The sequence below is a fragment of the Fringilla coelebs genome (genome assembly GCF_963513975.1).
Source record: "Fringilla coelebs genome assembly, chromosome: 6".
NCBI classification, from domain to species: Eukaryota; Metazoa; Chordata; class Aves; order Passeriformes; family Fringillidae; genus Fringilla; species Fringilla coelebs.
This window is the reverse complement of record NC_140034.1, coordinates 47,961,996-47,979,097: the sequence shown is the minus strand read 5'-3', so window position 1 is coordinate 47,979,097 and position 17,102 is coordinate 47,961,996. Positions and strand designations below refer to the sequence as shown.

The window sequence follows — 17,102 nt, the reverse complement described above, 5'->3', positions numbered from 1 at the left end:
GATCTCTTTTCCTGAAGGATTATATCATCATGATGTGTTTCAGGAATCCTGGAATGGTGTTCTCAGTGTTCACCATGAAAATAACACACAAATCTGCCATGCTTCTTAGACCTTCAGTACTTCCTTGTTGTTTTTTTGGTGTACCAGAAAACTGTGCTGGATTAGAGCAAATGAACTTCACTTCCACCGGGGGAAAGGCTGTAGGCTGGCAGAGGTGTATTTGACCAAACTAACCAATATTTCACCAGCCTTTTACTTTGCCCTTGGCATCTGTATAGTGGATAAAATGTGACACCTAATCCACAAGCTGAGAAATATGGAGTGCAGTATCTGGGTTTTTCCTTATGTTCATGTGGTTGTAACTGAAGAAAGCTTTACAGTTTTATCTTTTATTAGGCTAACCCACACGGGCTTCTTTCCCTGAGGGAAGCATTGGCCACAATTAAGCATGCCGGAGTAATCTTTGTAAATCAAAGAGTAAACAAATCCATACCTTGGTGTATGACCTGTGTTATGGAGAGACTGCTCTTAAACTTGAGGTGTTCTGTTCAGGAGTACCTCATGCCATGAAATGTTTAGAATGGACACATATTTCCATGGATTCATAGCATGGAAATTAAATGAAGTCCCATGAAGTGAGACAGATACTACACTTAACATATTTTTTTCTTATTTGGCAGTTACTCAAAAAAGCAAGATGAAGAGATTACATTTTTTATACCATGAATGTTACAGTATACTTACTTGAAGGCTTACAGCCAAAATATGCATATGAAGATATTGACAGAAACAGAGTTAATGAAGAACACCCTGAGACACAGGATAAGAAAGGCAATTTTGTTGTTAAAACAAATAGTTTGTATGATATTTTAGTTGCAGTTAAAATGCATACCATGAGAATTCCTAAACAGTGCTGTATGTACTAAGCTGGCAAACTTGCTGTATTTTTGAGTTTCTTGGTTTGCTTTCATTCCTAGTTAATGTGATAATTGGTTTAACATCATTACAGCTGTAAGCAGCCCAGTAAACAGCAAACTGCAACTCTTTGACAAATCACATGCCCATACTTCTCTTTGAAAAAACCCCATGAGTTTAGCAGCTATGTTGCTTCTTCCAAATTTAGAAGAAAACAAATTCAAGAATATTGTCACTTATATTACCCTGGGTTTTAACTACTATCTTTAATGGCAAAATGTAGCCTCTTGCTGAACTGAAGCATATTTCTGGTAAATGAGTGTGTTCAGAAATGCCTTGTGTACTTAGCAACAATGCATGATAAAAAGCTGGGGTTCTTTCTAAGCCTTTCTGTCAGCTCTCCCTCTCACCCTGAGTGCGCATACTCTGTCAATATTGGCTCTAGAGACCACCTCTGGACTCTGGAGATATTTTGCAAATTCTATGTAAAATGTGATGTGCCATCACAGTAAAATCAGTGGTGTTGCAAAAAGACCAGGACTGCCATAACACTTCATTAATGATTCATTAAATTTCAAAACTCATGGTAATACTTTACCTGAATTGCATGCTCTTGCTTTTGTACCCTCTTCCTCACTGCTACTTGGATCAAAAACTAATAGAAATGGCAATTTAGAAAGTAGAAAATAAACTAGATTGCAATAATTTACTTTGGTTTTGGTGGCTTTGTAGGAGACTCTTAACAGAAGTAGCTGCATTACTAGGATTGAAGCTCTTTTCTCCATTTAGATGTGTGTGGGGGGTTTCCTTCTGAAATAATAATGTGATAAGGAGAAAATGTTATATTGCAAATCTGTTTGTGGAAAGTGTCTTTTAAACTTGCTTTAAACTACCTTTTCTCCTAGGTAAAGGAAAACGTGTGCAGCCCCCCTGGTCTCCCCCTGAAGGGACAAAACATTCAAGGCTCTGCCTCTACAACAGCCTGACTCGCAGTAAGGTGAGTAAATGAAAGGGAAGTGGGGATTTCCCTAGAAACACAAATAGAGCAGTCATCAAATCCTTGTTTCTGAAGTGTTTGCCCTGTCAATAGTCAGGTCTCTGGGTTGTATTTTGTAGCATGTTAACAAGCACGGGCCAGGAGGTCTGTGCCAATCAATTGCATTAGTTGGGCAAGTGTAATACTATTTACATTGATATATATACACTACAAGTGTGAGTCTCTTCGTGCATATTGCACAAAGTTCGCAGTTTCAAGTTGTCATGCAAAATAGCCAGGCTGTAATAAACGTAAGTGTGGGCAGTGTGAGCAGAATAAAATCACAGTTTCTTTATTCCGATGTTGTCTGTGTAAAAAAAGTCTCACCAATTATATAGTTGCAATATAAAAAGTGTAAAACTTCTTGTGGTCTTGTTTGAAAGTCCTTTGGGAAAGACAAAGTATTAAGAATATTAATTTTACATGGGATGTAATATTCAAGTATCTGTGAACTGATTATAGGGCATAACCTTTTTCAATGCTAAAGAAAACTCTTACAAACAGTTTGAATAATGCCCTGCTCAGTCCAAATTGTTGTAACCTGATATTTTGATTGGTTAGAATGCATTGAACATAAGCACCCACACCCCATTATCTCTCTCACATGATAAAGCTAGTGGTGATCTTTAGTTATGGTAAAGTTGGGAATGGAATAAGTATTTGTTTTTTGTAATTATAATCCACATTTTCATCTTCTTATCTCCAAATGGGGTGTTACTGGCATGAGGTCATGTCTTCAATTTCTTCTGACCATTGTACCTTCCCTTTCAATTAAGGAAGTGTTTCAGCCTCAGAATGGAAAAAAGGTCTTGTGGTATTGCTGTGGTCCAACAGTTTATGATGCTTCTCACATGGGACATGCCAGGTACTGCATTCCTTACATTGATATACTTGATAACAGTCCCTAGTGGAAGCAAAAAAATTATTAGAAGAAGGTATTATTGAGATGAGTATATTACTATCAATGTTTGCAATTTAAGATGAAATGCATGTTTATAATATTTTATCATTGTGGAATTAAAAGCTTTCTAGTAGATGGGGGCAAAGTAAAACTGCTGCACAGTTGTTGATTGAGGTTAAAGTGGTTTGTGTACGGAATAGATACAGGTGTTTACTTAAAACATCCCTGTATCTTTTTGGTTTTAGGTCCTACATCTCATTTGATATCCTGAGAAGAATCTTGAGGGATTATTTTAAATATGATGTTTTCTATTGTATGAATATTACAGATATTGATGACAAGGTAAGTGTTGTTTTTTTTTAATTGCAATCTAAAATGCTCAACTTTTAGAATGGAAGTCAGTCACATGTAATTGCCACTTGATAAGCCAAGATAAATCTTACACTTATTAACGTACATTTTGTGCACAAAGTCATTGATTTTCTTGGTTTTGTAGCACTCCTCTGGTTGCAAACCCTTTGGTGTTGTATAAAAATGAACGGTGTCACAATTAATGAGACTCAGTATTTTAAAGAGATAGTTATACAAAGTGCAGATAAAATCTATTATGTATAAAAGGCATTTCCCTATAAGTTTAACAAGCTACAAGAATAATGTGCAATAATACAAACCAAACACACCATACACAGTTAATGGACTACCTCAACAGAGTCAATTAATTCCCTCATCAGGCAAAGAAAATAAACTATGTGTCACTTTACAGAAATATTTTCATGTTTCTGATTTGTAGATCATCAAGAGAGCAAGACAAAATCACCTTTTTGAACGATACAGAGAGAGCAAATCAACACCTGATCAGCTGCTTGAAGATGTTAGAACTGCCTCAGAGGTGGGTGTGGTCTGCTTGTGTTTTAGGTTCTCACTCAACAATGTAGGAAAGCATCTAAAGAATGCTTCAGACTTTGCTGCCTCCTTAAACTTTCTGCTTCTTTTAGTTCTGATACTGCACGTGTTAGAAATGCTACTTGAACTGCACATCACTTTGATTTGTGCATTGTTTTAGAATTGACAAATTCTTTAAAAGGCATTCTTGATTTCTGTGATCTTAGCACTTACTTTTGAGTGCATGTGTTGCTCAAACAGCATTTGGATGTTTGTGTGTTAGAATTCAAACTTTTAAAATAATCCTTTAAAAGAGTTTTTGAACAGTGGTCTGTCCATAATCTTTTAAAGCTTCTCCTTTGTACCATTGATGACCTTGGAAGGAAAAAGCTGGAAAACTTTAAGGATTTAATAAATTGTGTATTCAGGACTGAAGGTGAGGGAAGGAGATACTCTGGTAATTTTTAGAACTACAGATCACAAAGGGATTATCATTCTAATGAATTGAATACAGGCCTGGAAATAGGAGACTTGGAAATTTTGCCCAACTATCTTTGCCTGACATACTGCCTAAACATTGCATTTAATCTCTCCCTGTTTCACATTAAACTTGTCCTTTTCAAATTCATGATAATCAACTGCACAATTAGTTTGAATTGATCACAAGGTGATCAGCTGCACAGAAAATGCAAACAGCAGTAATTATGATGATGATGATGTAGTGATTTATGAAGTCTTCCTGAAAAAATGAATTTGGATGCGAACTAAAGTCTTGTGATTGCACCATTACTTCTGATGAGGAGCATATTTCATGTTTCAGTAGTTGATGTCAAAGCTTTTTCTGCGGCATAATGTCTTATTCATCACTAGCAAGGTACTATGTGGCTAAGATAATATTCTGTGCATGGAGCATGGTGCTACTGTTCTGCAGCTGGCTTTCTAATTTTTTTATTTTTAATTGTAGCTCTTTTCAGTTAAACTAAATGAAACAACAGACCCAGATAAGAAGCAAATGTTGGAAAGAATTCAAAATGCAGTGAAGTCTGCTTTTGACCCTCTACAAGAAGCTCTGCAAGCAAAGCTCCCTGCTGAAGAGATCAACAGATGTCATGAGGTAAGTTTGAGCTCCTTATTATATTTTATATTTGGCTTGTGATTGTTAGGAGGTTTAGAAATAATGTGTAGCTTGTAGTAATTCCCTGAGACAGTATGGAACCTTTGATTCATAAAGACAGAAATTGTGGGGCTGAGAACTTTTTAGTACTCTGCATTCAATAAGGAAATTTGATTCTTCAGTTCAACTGCAGAGTTTTTGGATGTTGTTTTTATCAACAACTTTTTTTTTTTTAACCTTTCCAATGAGGATTTTGCTCTTGTATATACTTAGACTTTCTCTTTGACTTTTTTGTCTTGATGAATTAATTTCATAATGGGTTACTGAACACGCATTTCTGATGTTCCAGTACTGGTGGCAATTTTCCACACAAGTGTTTCTGTCTCTGATCAAAGAGGAAAATACCTCCCCCAAAGTTGTGCTCAGGATTATTTTTATTAAAAACAATTATTCATGTTAACTTTATTGGTTCTGTCCAGTAATCAAGTCAGTCAGTATAATTATTTTTAGTAGTTAGTGTCTTTTAGTAAATTATTTCCATTTTCATCTTCTCTTGCTTTCAGATTATTTGTGATAAGTACTGTGGGGTACACATGGCTATGTGCTCTCTTCTTGAGAAGACCCTGTCTCCAAATTATGGGGTTTTTAAACAAAGCCCTGCTATTCTAATATCAAGTGCTTTTATAAAAGTCTGTACTGATCTAATGGAATTTTTACAAAAATCTAAAATGTAAGCAGTCATACCTTCTGCATTATATCCTAGTGTCAGAAATAGAAATCCTTTAATATAAGACTAAAAGGCATCCTTGCTGATGTCCAAATTAGTCTTTCAGACACTTTTTAGCAATGTGCACAGTAAGGCTTCTGTTAGATTATCCAGTAGCAGTGGGGGAACAGAAAATGTAATACAACTGCAGGTCCCATCTGGTGTTTACAGCATGAGCTCCAGATGCCTATTGAAGTGATCAGTATCAAAACAGATACCACTTAACAGTTTATCTTCCTTGCTCTGGTTGTTTCATCTATATCTGTGAAGAGCAATATGATAAAAATTTGGTAGAAACCTGGATTACTCTGTATTCACAATTAAGTTTCTCATTGCAAATGTCTTATTCCTTAAGCAAACTTCTGTCTGTTCAGAGTAAGATCTTTCTGCACAATTAAACAGGGCAAGTCTTGGATCAGTTACTCTTATGATTATTGCTTTCTAGACACTGTTGGAAGAAGCCAAAGATTTGCTGTCTGACTGGTTGGACACAAAATTTGGCAGTCAGGTGACTGACAATTCTATATTCTCAAAGCTCCCCAAATTCTGGGAAGGGGAATTTCATAAAGATATGGAAGCACTCAACGTAAGTAAATGAACTGTTTTCTCTTCTAAAAATGTCTGTGCCATGCATTACACTACCCAGAAGACAATTTAGCTCCTTATTAGCTTTCAAGAATCTCATATTTCAGCCTTATTAAAAATTACTTTAATAGTAATAGATAGGTATTAAATTAGCAATTTCTCTGTTTCCATCCCAGCGATCTTAAATCTGTTCTGGTTGTTGGTGATCAGGTTTGATGTGTGATCTCCTTGCCATCCCCCTGCTGTAACATGGGCAAATCATCATAAACTTATCCAAAAAAGTTTGAGCTGGAATCTGTTGGCTGCCCAAGAAATCCCTGCCAACCTCAGCATTTAGACTGATTACTTATGTGTCTTCAGTCATTAAGAAATTTTGTGATGGTAACCACCAAGAAGAGATTTGTCTGTTACAGATGAAATGCTGTGTCACAGGCAGTAGTTCAGGTCAGTGGAGGTTGATTTATTTACCTGCAAATCAGAGAGACTTGCTGCTTCTTCTGTCAGAAGAGCTGGAATCCCCTTAAAGGCTGAGGAAAAAGTGGCCACAGCACATTGGTTCAGAGCAGAAAGCTTGAAATAGGAGTGTTAAATTTTATTATCACTTGATTTTGAGCAAAATTGTAACCAATACATAACATATATGTTTAGTGCATATTTCCATATATATATATATATATATATATATATATAAAATTTTACTTTTTATCTCTAGGTTTTACCTCCAGATGTTTTAACACGTGTTAGTGAATATGTGCCAGAAATTGTGGATTTTGTGAAGAAGATTGTGGATAATGGTTATGGGTAAGTTTGCTACTGGATGCCCAAATGATTGCTTTCAGCATTTAGCTGTGACCTGTTTTCTCTGTTTTCATCTGCAACAGTGGTCTTTGCCAGAAGCAGTTTTCCATCAAATAAAGAAATTTCAGGTTTTTTTGCAAAGAGCTATTATTTTTACCCGACGTGCTTCTTATGATGTACTATAGGGTGAAATCCTTGTTCATTTAAATAAAGTCAAAGTCCTATTCACTTGAACTGTGTTTGATTGCTGGTCTTCATCAAAAATCATCAGAAATTGACATGTGATAGGTAGAAATCAGTTGCAAATAACATAAATGTTAAAAAGATGTAGTTCTTGTGACTGTTTCTTGATACTTCTCAAAAGCCCAACAATAGCTACTATTTTCTCTTCAATTAATTTTAACTTCCAACAATTTGTCCAAAGCCTTTATATGGTAAGGCCTTAAAACTTAGGCTCACCTAAGTCATATTTACAATACTGACCAGTACCATAATGTGGGTGGAGTTACTAAAAAACTCATGGGAGTGATTTTGGGGATAAAATTCAGTTAAATTGTGATAGAAGTTCACGAAATAATGACCTTTAACTTTTCAGGTATGTGTCTAATGGATCTGTATACTTTGATACTATGAAGTTTGATGCCAGTGAAAAACACTCCTATGCTAAGTTGGTGCCTGAAGCTGTAGGTGATCAGAAAGCTCTTCAAGAGGGTGAAGGTAAAGATTTGCTCAAGTTGCTGAAGAAACTGATGATGTGTGGGTCTCTTCAACTGATTACACTGATGTTTGGATCATAGTCAGAGCTTAATGATTTACCTGCTGCACTCCCTTTACCAATTTCTTTGCCAATGTTTTGTAGCTTGAGCCAGTACTTTCCTTAAAGTTTTTAATTGGAAAATACCAAGAAATGTTGTTAATCCTAGGATGGTTTGGGGTTGCTTTTTATTTGTTTGTGAGAGGTTTTTTTGGTCAGAATTGTGAATAACTCAGTCATTTGGCCATAGGCCAGTTATTTGCCTATTTGTCTGGCTCAGAGTAGGAGCAAAGATTTGAACCTGGATCTTCCACATGCCAGGCATGAGTTTTCCATATCAGGCTGGGGTTATTTCATGACAAATATTTGGGTTCCTCTTTCCTACTGAGAGCTCTAACTTTGTTGTGTTGAACCAAGTCCAACTATAGATTTTTTTGAATAGAGCTATAGCAGAGGATTAACTTAAAATGCTCAGTAAATGGGGCTCATTAGTTATCTGCTCTTAAAGTTGTATAATTTTAGCAAATAATGCAGAAAGTCTATAAAAAGAATATTAAAAGGTTTTAATATAACACTCATACCAGGTGAAAACAGAGCACTCATAGAGCAGTAGGTAACAGAGGAGTAAATGTGGCTATTGAACAAATACCAACCATTCTGTGCAGCAGCTGAGATTAGGGAATATTCTATGGTCACATTGTATGTGCAGGTTAAGACAATCATAGCCTCAGTTTAGATCCCTCTAACTTGTCTCTGAGTATGGGTTTTTTTCTTTCTGTATTTCTTTTTCTATAACTGCAGTATTGGAGTTGTGCCTGGTAAGAGAATGTAGATGAATCTCATCAAAACTTAGAAACCAGTGCAGCTGATACTTGTCAGCCAAACATTAATCAAAACCCCAAAGGATTATCAAGGTTAATAATGAGGATTTATGAGGGTTCAGTGATTTGGGGGTTTGTGTTTTGGGGTTTTGTTGTTTTTGGTTTTTTTAAGGTTATCTTTATGTGAGATACAGCAATGTCAAAAATCAGTAATGCTGGTATAAGACGTATACATTTCCATTTTCTCTTTTGAAAGGTGACCTGAGCATCTCAGCTGATCGCTTAAGTGAGAAGCGTTCTCCAAATGATTTTGCTTTATGGAAGTCCTCCAAGCCAGGAGAGCCCTCATGGGACTCTCCATGGGGAAAGGTAAGGAAGGACATTCTAATCAGGATTTGGATTTTCTTCACTTACTTAAGTAGCACAGTTACACAAGTTTTTTTGCCTCCCCTCATATTAGCACTGTATAAATTGTGGAGATTATGTATTCAGTCAAGATTCTGTGGTTAATGTTCATTTAATAATCTAGAATGTGTATCAGTCTAATACGTTTTAAACAGAAATTTGCATGCAGGCTCAACATGACTGTTATTTGTTGTTTGTCCTCTGTTAATGGACAAGCTTTATCTGCAGTAAATTCCTTCTCCTTTTTTTTTCCTTGTGATCAAAGACATTAGTGTAGCTTTCAAAAGACCAGTAAGCAAGATAATCAGAACATTACAGACTGGATTGCCAGGCTGGATCTTTAAATCAGTTTCCTTTTGTGAAGCTGAGATTGAGAATCTTTTTTACTCTTAGTAACAGCATGAGGGAATGAGACGGGCAGGAGAGGAAGACAGTTACTGTAACCAAGTAATGCCTTTTTGTTAACAGGGTCGTCCAGGTTGGCACATTGAATGTTCTGCCATGGGTGGATCAATTCTAGGAGAGTCGATGGACATTCACGGGGGAGGCTTTGATCTCCGATTTCCTCACCATGACAATGAACTGGCCCAGTCTGAGGTGAACAAACTGACCTTCCTGCAGTGAGAGAGCAACATGCTTTGCTTTGACTGCAGTTTACACAATTCAGGTTTTTCAACTTGATGTGTGTTTGGTGTAAACACAAGTTTTGATTCTCAGGATTTTATTCTCTAAAGTTTTTCTACTTTATATGTATGTAAACAGTGTTGGGTCTTTGGGTTTTGTTTTTTTTCCTGCAGGCATATTTCGAAAATGATCACTGGGTTCGGTATTTTCTTCATACCGGTCACTTAACAATTGCTGGCTGTAAAATGTCCAAATCTTTGAAGAATTTCATTACCATAAAAGATGCACTGAAGAAACACACAGGTAAAAATTATTTTGGAATGGGAATGTTTTTGATGTACTTTGAGTGGTGACTGATAATTTTTTTATTCAGGATATCTTCAGGTGTCTTTCTTCTTTGATAACTTTAGACTGTTCTAAAGTTATCAAAGAAGAAAGACACACGTGAAGATACTCTGAATTACTTCCTTGTTCTTCTCATCCTTGTTGGTTTTTATCAGTATGGATGATAGTGGTTTTGGTTTTTTGGTAGATGTAGTGATAGTAAGAAATTTAAAGATGATGTTCTTAGCCACTGCGGTATTGGAGTCCATGAAAGTGTTTCAGCTTATAAAATCTTTCCTTGTTTATTTTAAACCTCCTACTAGCACGGCAGTTACGGCTGGCTTTCCTCATGCACTCTTGGAAGGATACACTGGATTATTCATGTAATACCATGGAGTCAGCTATTCAGTATGAGAAGTTTATGAATGTAAGTTTTCCATTTCTTCTCCAGCTCTCTAATCTTTCTGTTGCCATGTATGTTTCAAGGAGCAGAACTCCAAGAATATGTAGGCCATGTGCCCAGACTGGGTTTGCTTTCTGAATTTATCTGGTGGGATGGAACAGTGCTTATTTAGATACCATCAAACTCTCAAGTCCTGTAAATCCCACAGACTGCTATATTTCTCTGCAGCTGGGTGCTCTCTCCAAGTTTTGACATCTCTGAGCAGCTTGGCACTTACACACAAGATCAGTTTCTCAGTTGCTTATAGAGCTCAGTCCAACAGACTAACATTTCTACTAGGTCAGGCTCTCCACAAATGTAGCCAAAGGAGAAGAAGGAATATTGTTCCCACTTTGTCTCCTCACCACAAACATTGAGCCTTTGCCTCTATGCCTTGCAGGTGTGTGAGAGGTTAGGCACAGTTCCTGCCCCTGGTTAGTTTGGTGTGATAATTTAAACTCACATTTCCCACACGGACACTGTACAGCAGTTTGAGATTGTTGATCTTGGTCTCTCTAGCTGAAGCTGTTCTGATTTTTATGTAAAATGTTTGGTTTGTGCTACAGATTAGGTTAAAATTACTTTTTCTGAGTTGGATGCCCATTTGAAACAGATCCTTGCTATAAAGCCATTTAATTTTTCAGCTTCCATTTCTAGCAACACACTAACACACTTTAAAATCTGCCATAAGACCTGTTGCCTAAACATTTTTAAAAGGTTTTTTGTGTGAGCAGCTTGGTGTTAGAATATCATAGGGTAGTATGTAATAACAGAGCAAGACATAAAAATTAATTGCAGTCCAACTGTGATTGACAGAGGGTTGCAAAATTATTTTATTGGGTTTTATGTTCTTGAGAAACATCATTATATCCTGGCTGAAACACCATTGAACCCATAAAGTTTAGGAGTCTCATTAAGAAATAATGACCCCTTTTATAGTAAGTATTGGTTATGTGTAATTGAAACCAACTTCTAGTTATAATCTTCTTTTACAGGAGTTTTTTTTGAATGTGAAGGATATTCTTCGAGCTCCCACTGATGTGACAGGCCAGTTTCAGAAATGGGAAAATCAAGAAGTAGAGCTGAACAAAAAGTGAGTGGAGCACTCCTACTTATCTCTGAATTGTGTTGCTTCATCTTTGATTATTTTTTTCTTACAATATCACTTACAATGTGAATAGTGATATGTCTGTAGCATTCTGACTTAATATCCCATTTCTTCACAAGCAATCATTTTAATCTTGGGGCAGCTTTATGAAGGATAGATGAAATTGTTAATTTGCCTTTTGTTTATGCTAAGTACACTGGCATGCCTCATTGCCGTGTTTGTGAAGGGAAAGAACTTATTTGTTTGACAGCTGTCATTTTCTTCACTATGTGAAATCTTGTTTTCTCTCTGAGAAGTGACCAGTAATTCACAGTGTCTACAAACTGGAAATGTTATACTGGAAAAACGGTATTTTACGTATTTCAAAGTATAGTAAGCTATCTGCAGCAAACAGAAGTTAAATGACCTGACTAAAACCGTCAAAGATCAGTGCCAGTGTTTGAAAATATGTTGTTGAGGCAGTGATACCAATTTTGCAGTCTTCTGACTTTTATAACAAAACTACCATTATTATTTGTAATGCAGACATCTTCCTAAATGACTTCCTTTTTGTCTGAAATTTAAAAGAGAGGCATCTTACATGGCAGTGCTAAAATTGTTTCCTAGTTTGGTTCACTGTTGTGGTCACTACTGTTACTATTGAAGGATTAAGTGCAGATGTTTCTGTGTAGTGATATGCTCTGAAAATTTTATCTTTAACTTGAGGTTAGTGGAGATAACCCCTTTATTTAAAAAGGTGGGTGATAATAAGTAATAGAGAGGTCAAAAGGAAGGGATAAAGAAGTGGGAGGAATAGAAGAGATGCTTTGCAGATATTTGGTTTTGTCTCCTTTCTTCTACCACTTCTTTTTTCTTGGAAAAAGTACATTGTTTGAAACCATAAAACCTTTGTGTCATGAAATGGTACTTAATATGTTGTATTATTTATTATACCTACTAACATGTCACTAACATGACAAAGGTTTGCATGAATTTATTCCTTTTATCTACTTACAATATTTTCTTAACAATTTACTTTGTGTTGACTTCCAAATTGACACTCCTTCCTGCAAAGATACTAAACAGAGAACCTGGCTGGTACACAGGGATAGGAGAGCAGTACTGTCAAAAAAAAAAAAAAAGTGATAAAAAGAAGATAGTAAATAAGCAACTTATACTGCTTTAAAAAACCATTTGCATGAAAAGGCCAGTTGCTGAAAAATGTGTTTGATTGTTTGGATAATTGTTGCAAATTAGATTACCCAGCCTGCCTTTGTCCATAGCAGTAAAAAAGCAGCATCATAATGCCTTTTTTCTTGCTCATCTGTTTTTCTTTCAAATATAAACTACAACCAGAAAAAGTTATCTTACTTTTAGGTCCCCTTACTCTTCTAACAGAGACTCTTCAGAGTACATTGCAGGGGTTTTGGCATGAGTAGTTAAAAAGAATCTTTTTTGTCTCAGTTTTTATGAGAAGAAAGCAGCAATTCATGAAGCACTGTGTGACAATATTGACACCCGCTCGGTCTTAGAAGAAATGCGCTCATTAGTCAGCCAGAGTAACTCCTATATTGCTGCAAAGAAATCCTCCAGACAGATGCCAAACAGACTTCTTTTAGAAAACATCAGCTCCTATCTCACTCAAATGCTAAAGGTATGTAATTGCAAGGAGTAATGTTGCTATTGCACTGTGCAGTTATATTTTCAAGTATGGAGGGATCTGTACAGTCTTTGTTTAAATCTTACAGGAAACTAGACATCTTCCACACCTCCCCCAGCGAAAACAACCCAAACTGCAGCAGGTGCTGCAGCAGGAACAATTCTGAGTTCTCTATATTGCATTATGTTTTCAGTTAATGTTTTGTTGAATAGTGGGGAGTCCCTAATACGTTCAAGAGAAATTAGACAGTAGAAAAAATATGAAGTCAGAATGACAAATCTGACATCTTTAAAGCTAAATCTAAAAGCCAATGCTTTGTATGGTGTATGTATGTATCAATTACAGATCATCATCAGAGCATCAATTTGTATGTATCAATTACAAATCATAACATCATCTTCATAGAGTTGTGAATTCTGGGTTAAATGAGAGCTATTCGAAAGCCTAGTATGTGTGATTTTGCTTAGTTTTTACATACCTGTGAATTGATGTGTACAATCTTTTCTCTTTCCTTGACCAGATTTTTGGTGCTATAGAAAGTGATGATGCAATTGGTTTTCCTGTTGGAGGCACTAGTCAAAACATAAATGTAAGTGAAGGACAAAATACCCTAAACAAAATTACTCTGTATCCTTTGAGAGCTTAGGTTAAAGTAATGGCATTACTCATATGTAGCTGAATTGCATTCTTTTTGCTTTTAGCTTTTGAATCTGATGTAATTAATTGGCTTAGGAAGCAGGATTTTTCTTTTACAAGAGCTGTGTTTTTTATAGGTTTGTTTGATTTAATGACAGACAAATTGTATAGCAACCAGAAGGAGAATTATCTTGTCTTCTGAATGATGAGTCTGTTTCCTAAACCACATGTGAACTACAGGCAGCACATGCTACAGACTCATTACAAGTATTTGTATGCTAAGTAGTTTCAAAAATGTAATTATACTGATTAAACTTCTTTGTGGTACACCAGAAACCAGCCTGGAGGCAGCTGGAGTTTTATCCACATTTCAATCTTTTCTTCTGATCTCATTTGCAGCCACAGTTTTTATGTGGCTTTCAAAGGCTGTTTTGCTTTAGTCACCCAGCAGTTCTGGGTGCAGAATTTTTCAGGAAATACCTGAAAGGTACATGATGAAAGTGCTGGTGGGCTCTGGAATACCTGGAACATTTTCTGGTGCAGGCAGGAGAAATAACTCCATGTGAAAGCTATCAACACTTTGTGCCAAAAATCTCTTGTGGACGCATCAGTGCTGTTTTTCACGTATTTTTCTGCATTAAAGGTGTGACCATGCACCTTTTTATTACTCCTTAGAAGGAGTAAATGAAACATTTCTGGTGTGAAAAAAAAAAGCTTAACTTTTTATTCATCAAAGGAATTGGCAGGCTTGCTTGTGGTTGGAAGGATGGGAATGAACACTCATCCCATAATTGCCAATGTAAATACTTACATTTGTGTGCTATGAAAATTTCCATTAATGATATAATAAGGAAGATGTTCTGTATTGCCTACAAAGCCTATCAATAGGGATTTTTAAATTTAGCTCGGAATTTTTTTGAATTTCAGAAGAAAGGTAGAACTTAAACACCTTTTTACGGAAAATGAAAATTAAATTTGTATTTAACACTTCAGGCAGTGTTTCCAATAAATATGCTTTATGGAAGGATTGGTGATAACTTGAAGCTAAGTCCTTTCACTCTTAAAATAGGACTGCCAAGGGTAGTAGAGTGAAAAGAATCTTGTGCAAAAAAAAAAAAAAAGTCCTGTGCTAACACATTTTGTTGTACACAAAAATTGGATTTGTTACCCATGTGCAACAAGCCAGTAATTACACCCTCCAGAGCAACGTTGCTTGTTTGTTTCAGAGTTGTGCAGGTCTGGGTGCTCGGTGGTATTCCACAAATGAAGCACACCAACTGTGAAAACTTTTTACTATTTATGCATTTTAGCAAACAAAGCAACTTGTGTTCATTGGCTACAAGTTATGTAATTCTCTTATTAATTTGTATTCTATCCTCTCTTGGTTAATAATTTTCTTGCTTCCCATGCTAATTAGTCTGCATGCTCAGTCTTTCTGTTCTTTTGAGTTGTTGGTCCCTGAGCTGGTGTTTGAAATTACCTTTTACCCAGTGGGGGCTGATTCAGCACAGTTGCTGAGTTGGCTTTATGAGTTTCTTCCTTATCTTGGGAGTTCTGCCAAGTGTCCTTGTGGTCTGTAAATTCCTTTTGTCATTCTTTGTGTCCACTCTCAGTGGTCCATCCTTCTGCCCAAGTTTTGTTAACTTCCCCTAAGGTCTGAGATCATTGTAGCGTGTCCAGCCCTAAACCTTAACAAGGCAATTCTACCAACAAGTAGTTTGTTTTTCTAATGCCTGGGCATCGCTTAGAACTTGCAGTTAGCTGCTGTCTGCTTCAGGGATTACGTCTGTCTTCTTGTTGATTAGGCTTGAAAGGATACAAAAAAACAAACATTAAACATCCTTTCTGAAGAAAGTTTTACACATTCCACATTTTGTTAGCACAGTTGTCAGAAGAATCTTGTGCTAACATCTCTTACACTGAAGAAGCTTTTTTTTTATCACCCAGATCATTACTAGTGTTAAGTATTACAATATAAAAACACATAATATCACAAATATTTTGGCTGTTTTATTAAATATTGTACTGTATTTCAGTCCTCCATGCAAATTCTTATTTATCTTAGCATAAGTTAAAGGAGGTGAACTTCTAAAGTTCAAAAACTTCTCATTAATTATAGAAGGCTGTGGGTCAGGCCAGTTGTTCCCTTGTTTAAATTAGAGATGAAAGAACCAATTGAGTCAATATCTCCAAAAAAGGCATAATCCAATTCAAAAGTGCTAAAAGAAAAACTTGCTTAATTACCATTTATTTGAAAAGTAGATATAAGAGATTTGAAGTCAGAAAACCTCAGTTCCATCATTTCATTTTCCAAGTGAATTCAGCATTTCTCTCAAGTTAGCTGTTGTGGAAATAAAAATCTTTCATCTTGAAAGACTGATAAAGTAGTGACAGTGCCTGCTTTCCCCATACCACTTTATTTCCATGAAGATGTATTTCCAGTGGGGAAATGGAGATGTGACTGTTCCTCACTTTCCAGTCTGTTCCTTGGGCCAGACTTGTCACCACTGGATCTGATTATGAAGCTGATTGCAGTGTTCACATTTATAAAAGGTTTTAACAGAACTCCTTGGTTCTTTTCATAGGGATGCTTTTACAGTATTACAGACTGTCTTGTCCCTTAATTGCACAGAAATTTGTCATGGAGATTAAACAGACAGGAAAGATGTGTGGAAATTGTAGAGGAGACAAAAGTTTGAATTTTTTTTTTCTCTTCCCCACCCTCCAAAGTAATTAAACTTTTAATTTAGGCTTTCCCCCCAAGGGCCTGACTTTTCCTCTTGGGATTCCAGAGAAGTGTTGACAGACACTGATCTGAAGTTGTTTTTGTAGCTGATCTGTAGTTGTTTTTGCTGCTGTTCACTAACTGCTTGCTGCTGCTATTCACTGCCATTGAGACCAGACTTTCAGGATGTTTTCTCTGAGATTTAGTGCCTAGTGTTTACTTACACCTGAAATAATTCAACAGTTATCTTTCCCCACTTTTTGTGGGAGAGGGAGTTGTATGAGGAATATAGAGAATTACACAGTCTATGCAATTAGCATAAGCTAAAATCTCAGGTACAGATCTGGGTTCTAATGAAAATTGGTCCTAATATGTATTTGACATGGTATTGATATCTGATAAACAGCTGGGCCTAAGACAACACAGTACATGAAGGAGCAAATTCATCTGAGGGCTGTTTTTTATCCCTGCACTACATTATAGTTAGCTGGATTGTGGCATAACCCTGTGGAGGTGATGGATCTAACTGAAAGGAGGTGAAAAAGGAATGGAGAGGCTGAACTTGACAAGCTGATTTTATCTGCACAAAAAATTGACAGCTAACGCAAATTTTTATCTATCCTTTGA

General features: G+C 36.3%; 1 protein-coding gene across 2 annotated transcripts in view; it reads left to right on the top strand.

The window, feature by feature from the left end:
* Positions 1–17,102, top strand: part of CARS1 (cysteinyl-tRNA synthetase 1) — a 33,232-nt gene that overhangs the window by 6,161 nt on the left and 9,969 nt on the right. For both annotated transcript variants that reach the window (XM_084208551.1, XM_084208552.1), the window contains 15 exons: positions 1,821–1,912; positions 2,728–2,816; positions 3,098–3,194; positions 3,643–3,741; positions 4,699–4,848; positions 6,060–6,200; positions 6,912–7,000; positions 7,593–7,714; positions 8,829–8,941; positions 9,446–9,574; positions 9,775–9,904; positions 10,249–10,352; positions 11,363–11,460; positions 12,919–13,108; positions 13,635–13,703. In XM_084208551.1, the coding sequence (XP_084064677.1) occupies positions 1,821–1,912; positions 2,728–2,816; positions 3,098–3,194; positions 3,643–3,741; positions 4,699–4,848; positions 6,060–6,200; positions 6,912–7,000; positions 7,593–7,714; positions 8,829–8,941; positions 9,446–9,574; positions 9,775–9,904; positions 10,249–10,352; positions 11,363–11,460; positions 12,919–13,108; positions 13,635–13,703 (1,712 nt within the window). The remainder of the gene's footprint in view (positions 1–1,820; positions 1,913–2,727; positions 2,817–3,097; positions 3,195–3,642; positions 3,742–4,698; positions 4,849–6,059; positions 6,201–6,911; positions 7,001–7,592; positions 7,715–8,828; positions 8,942–9,445; positions 9,575–9,774; positions 9,905–10,248; positions 10,353–11,362; positions 11,461–12,918; positions 13,109–13,634; positions 13,704–17,102) is intronic.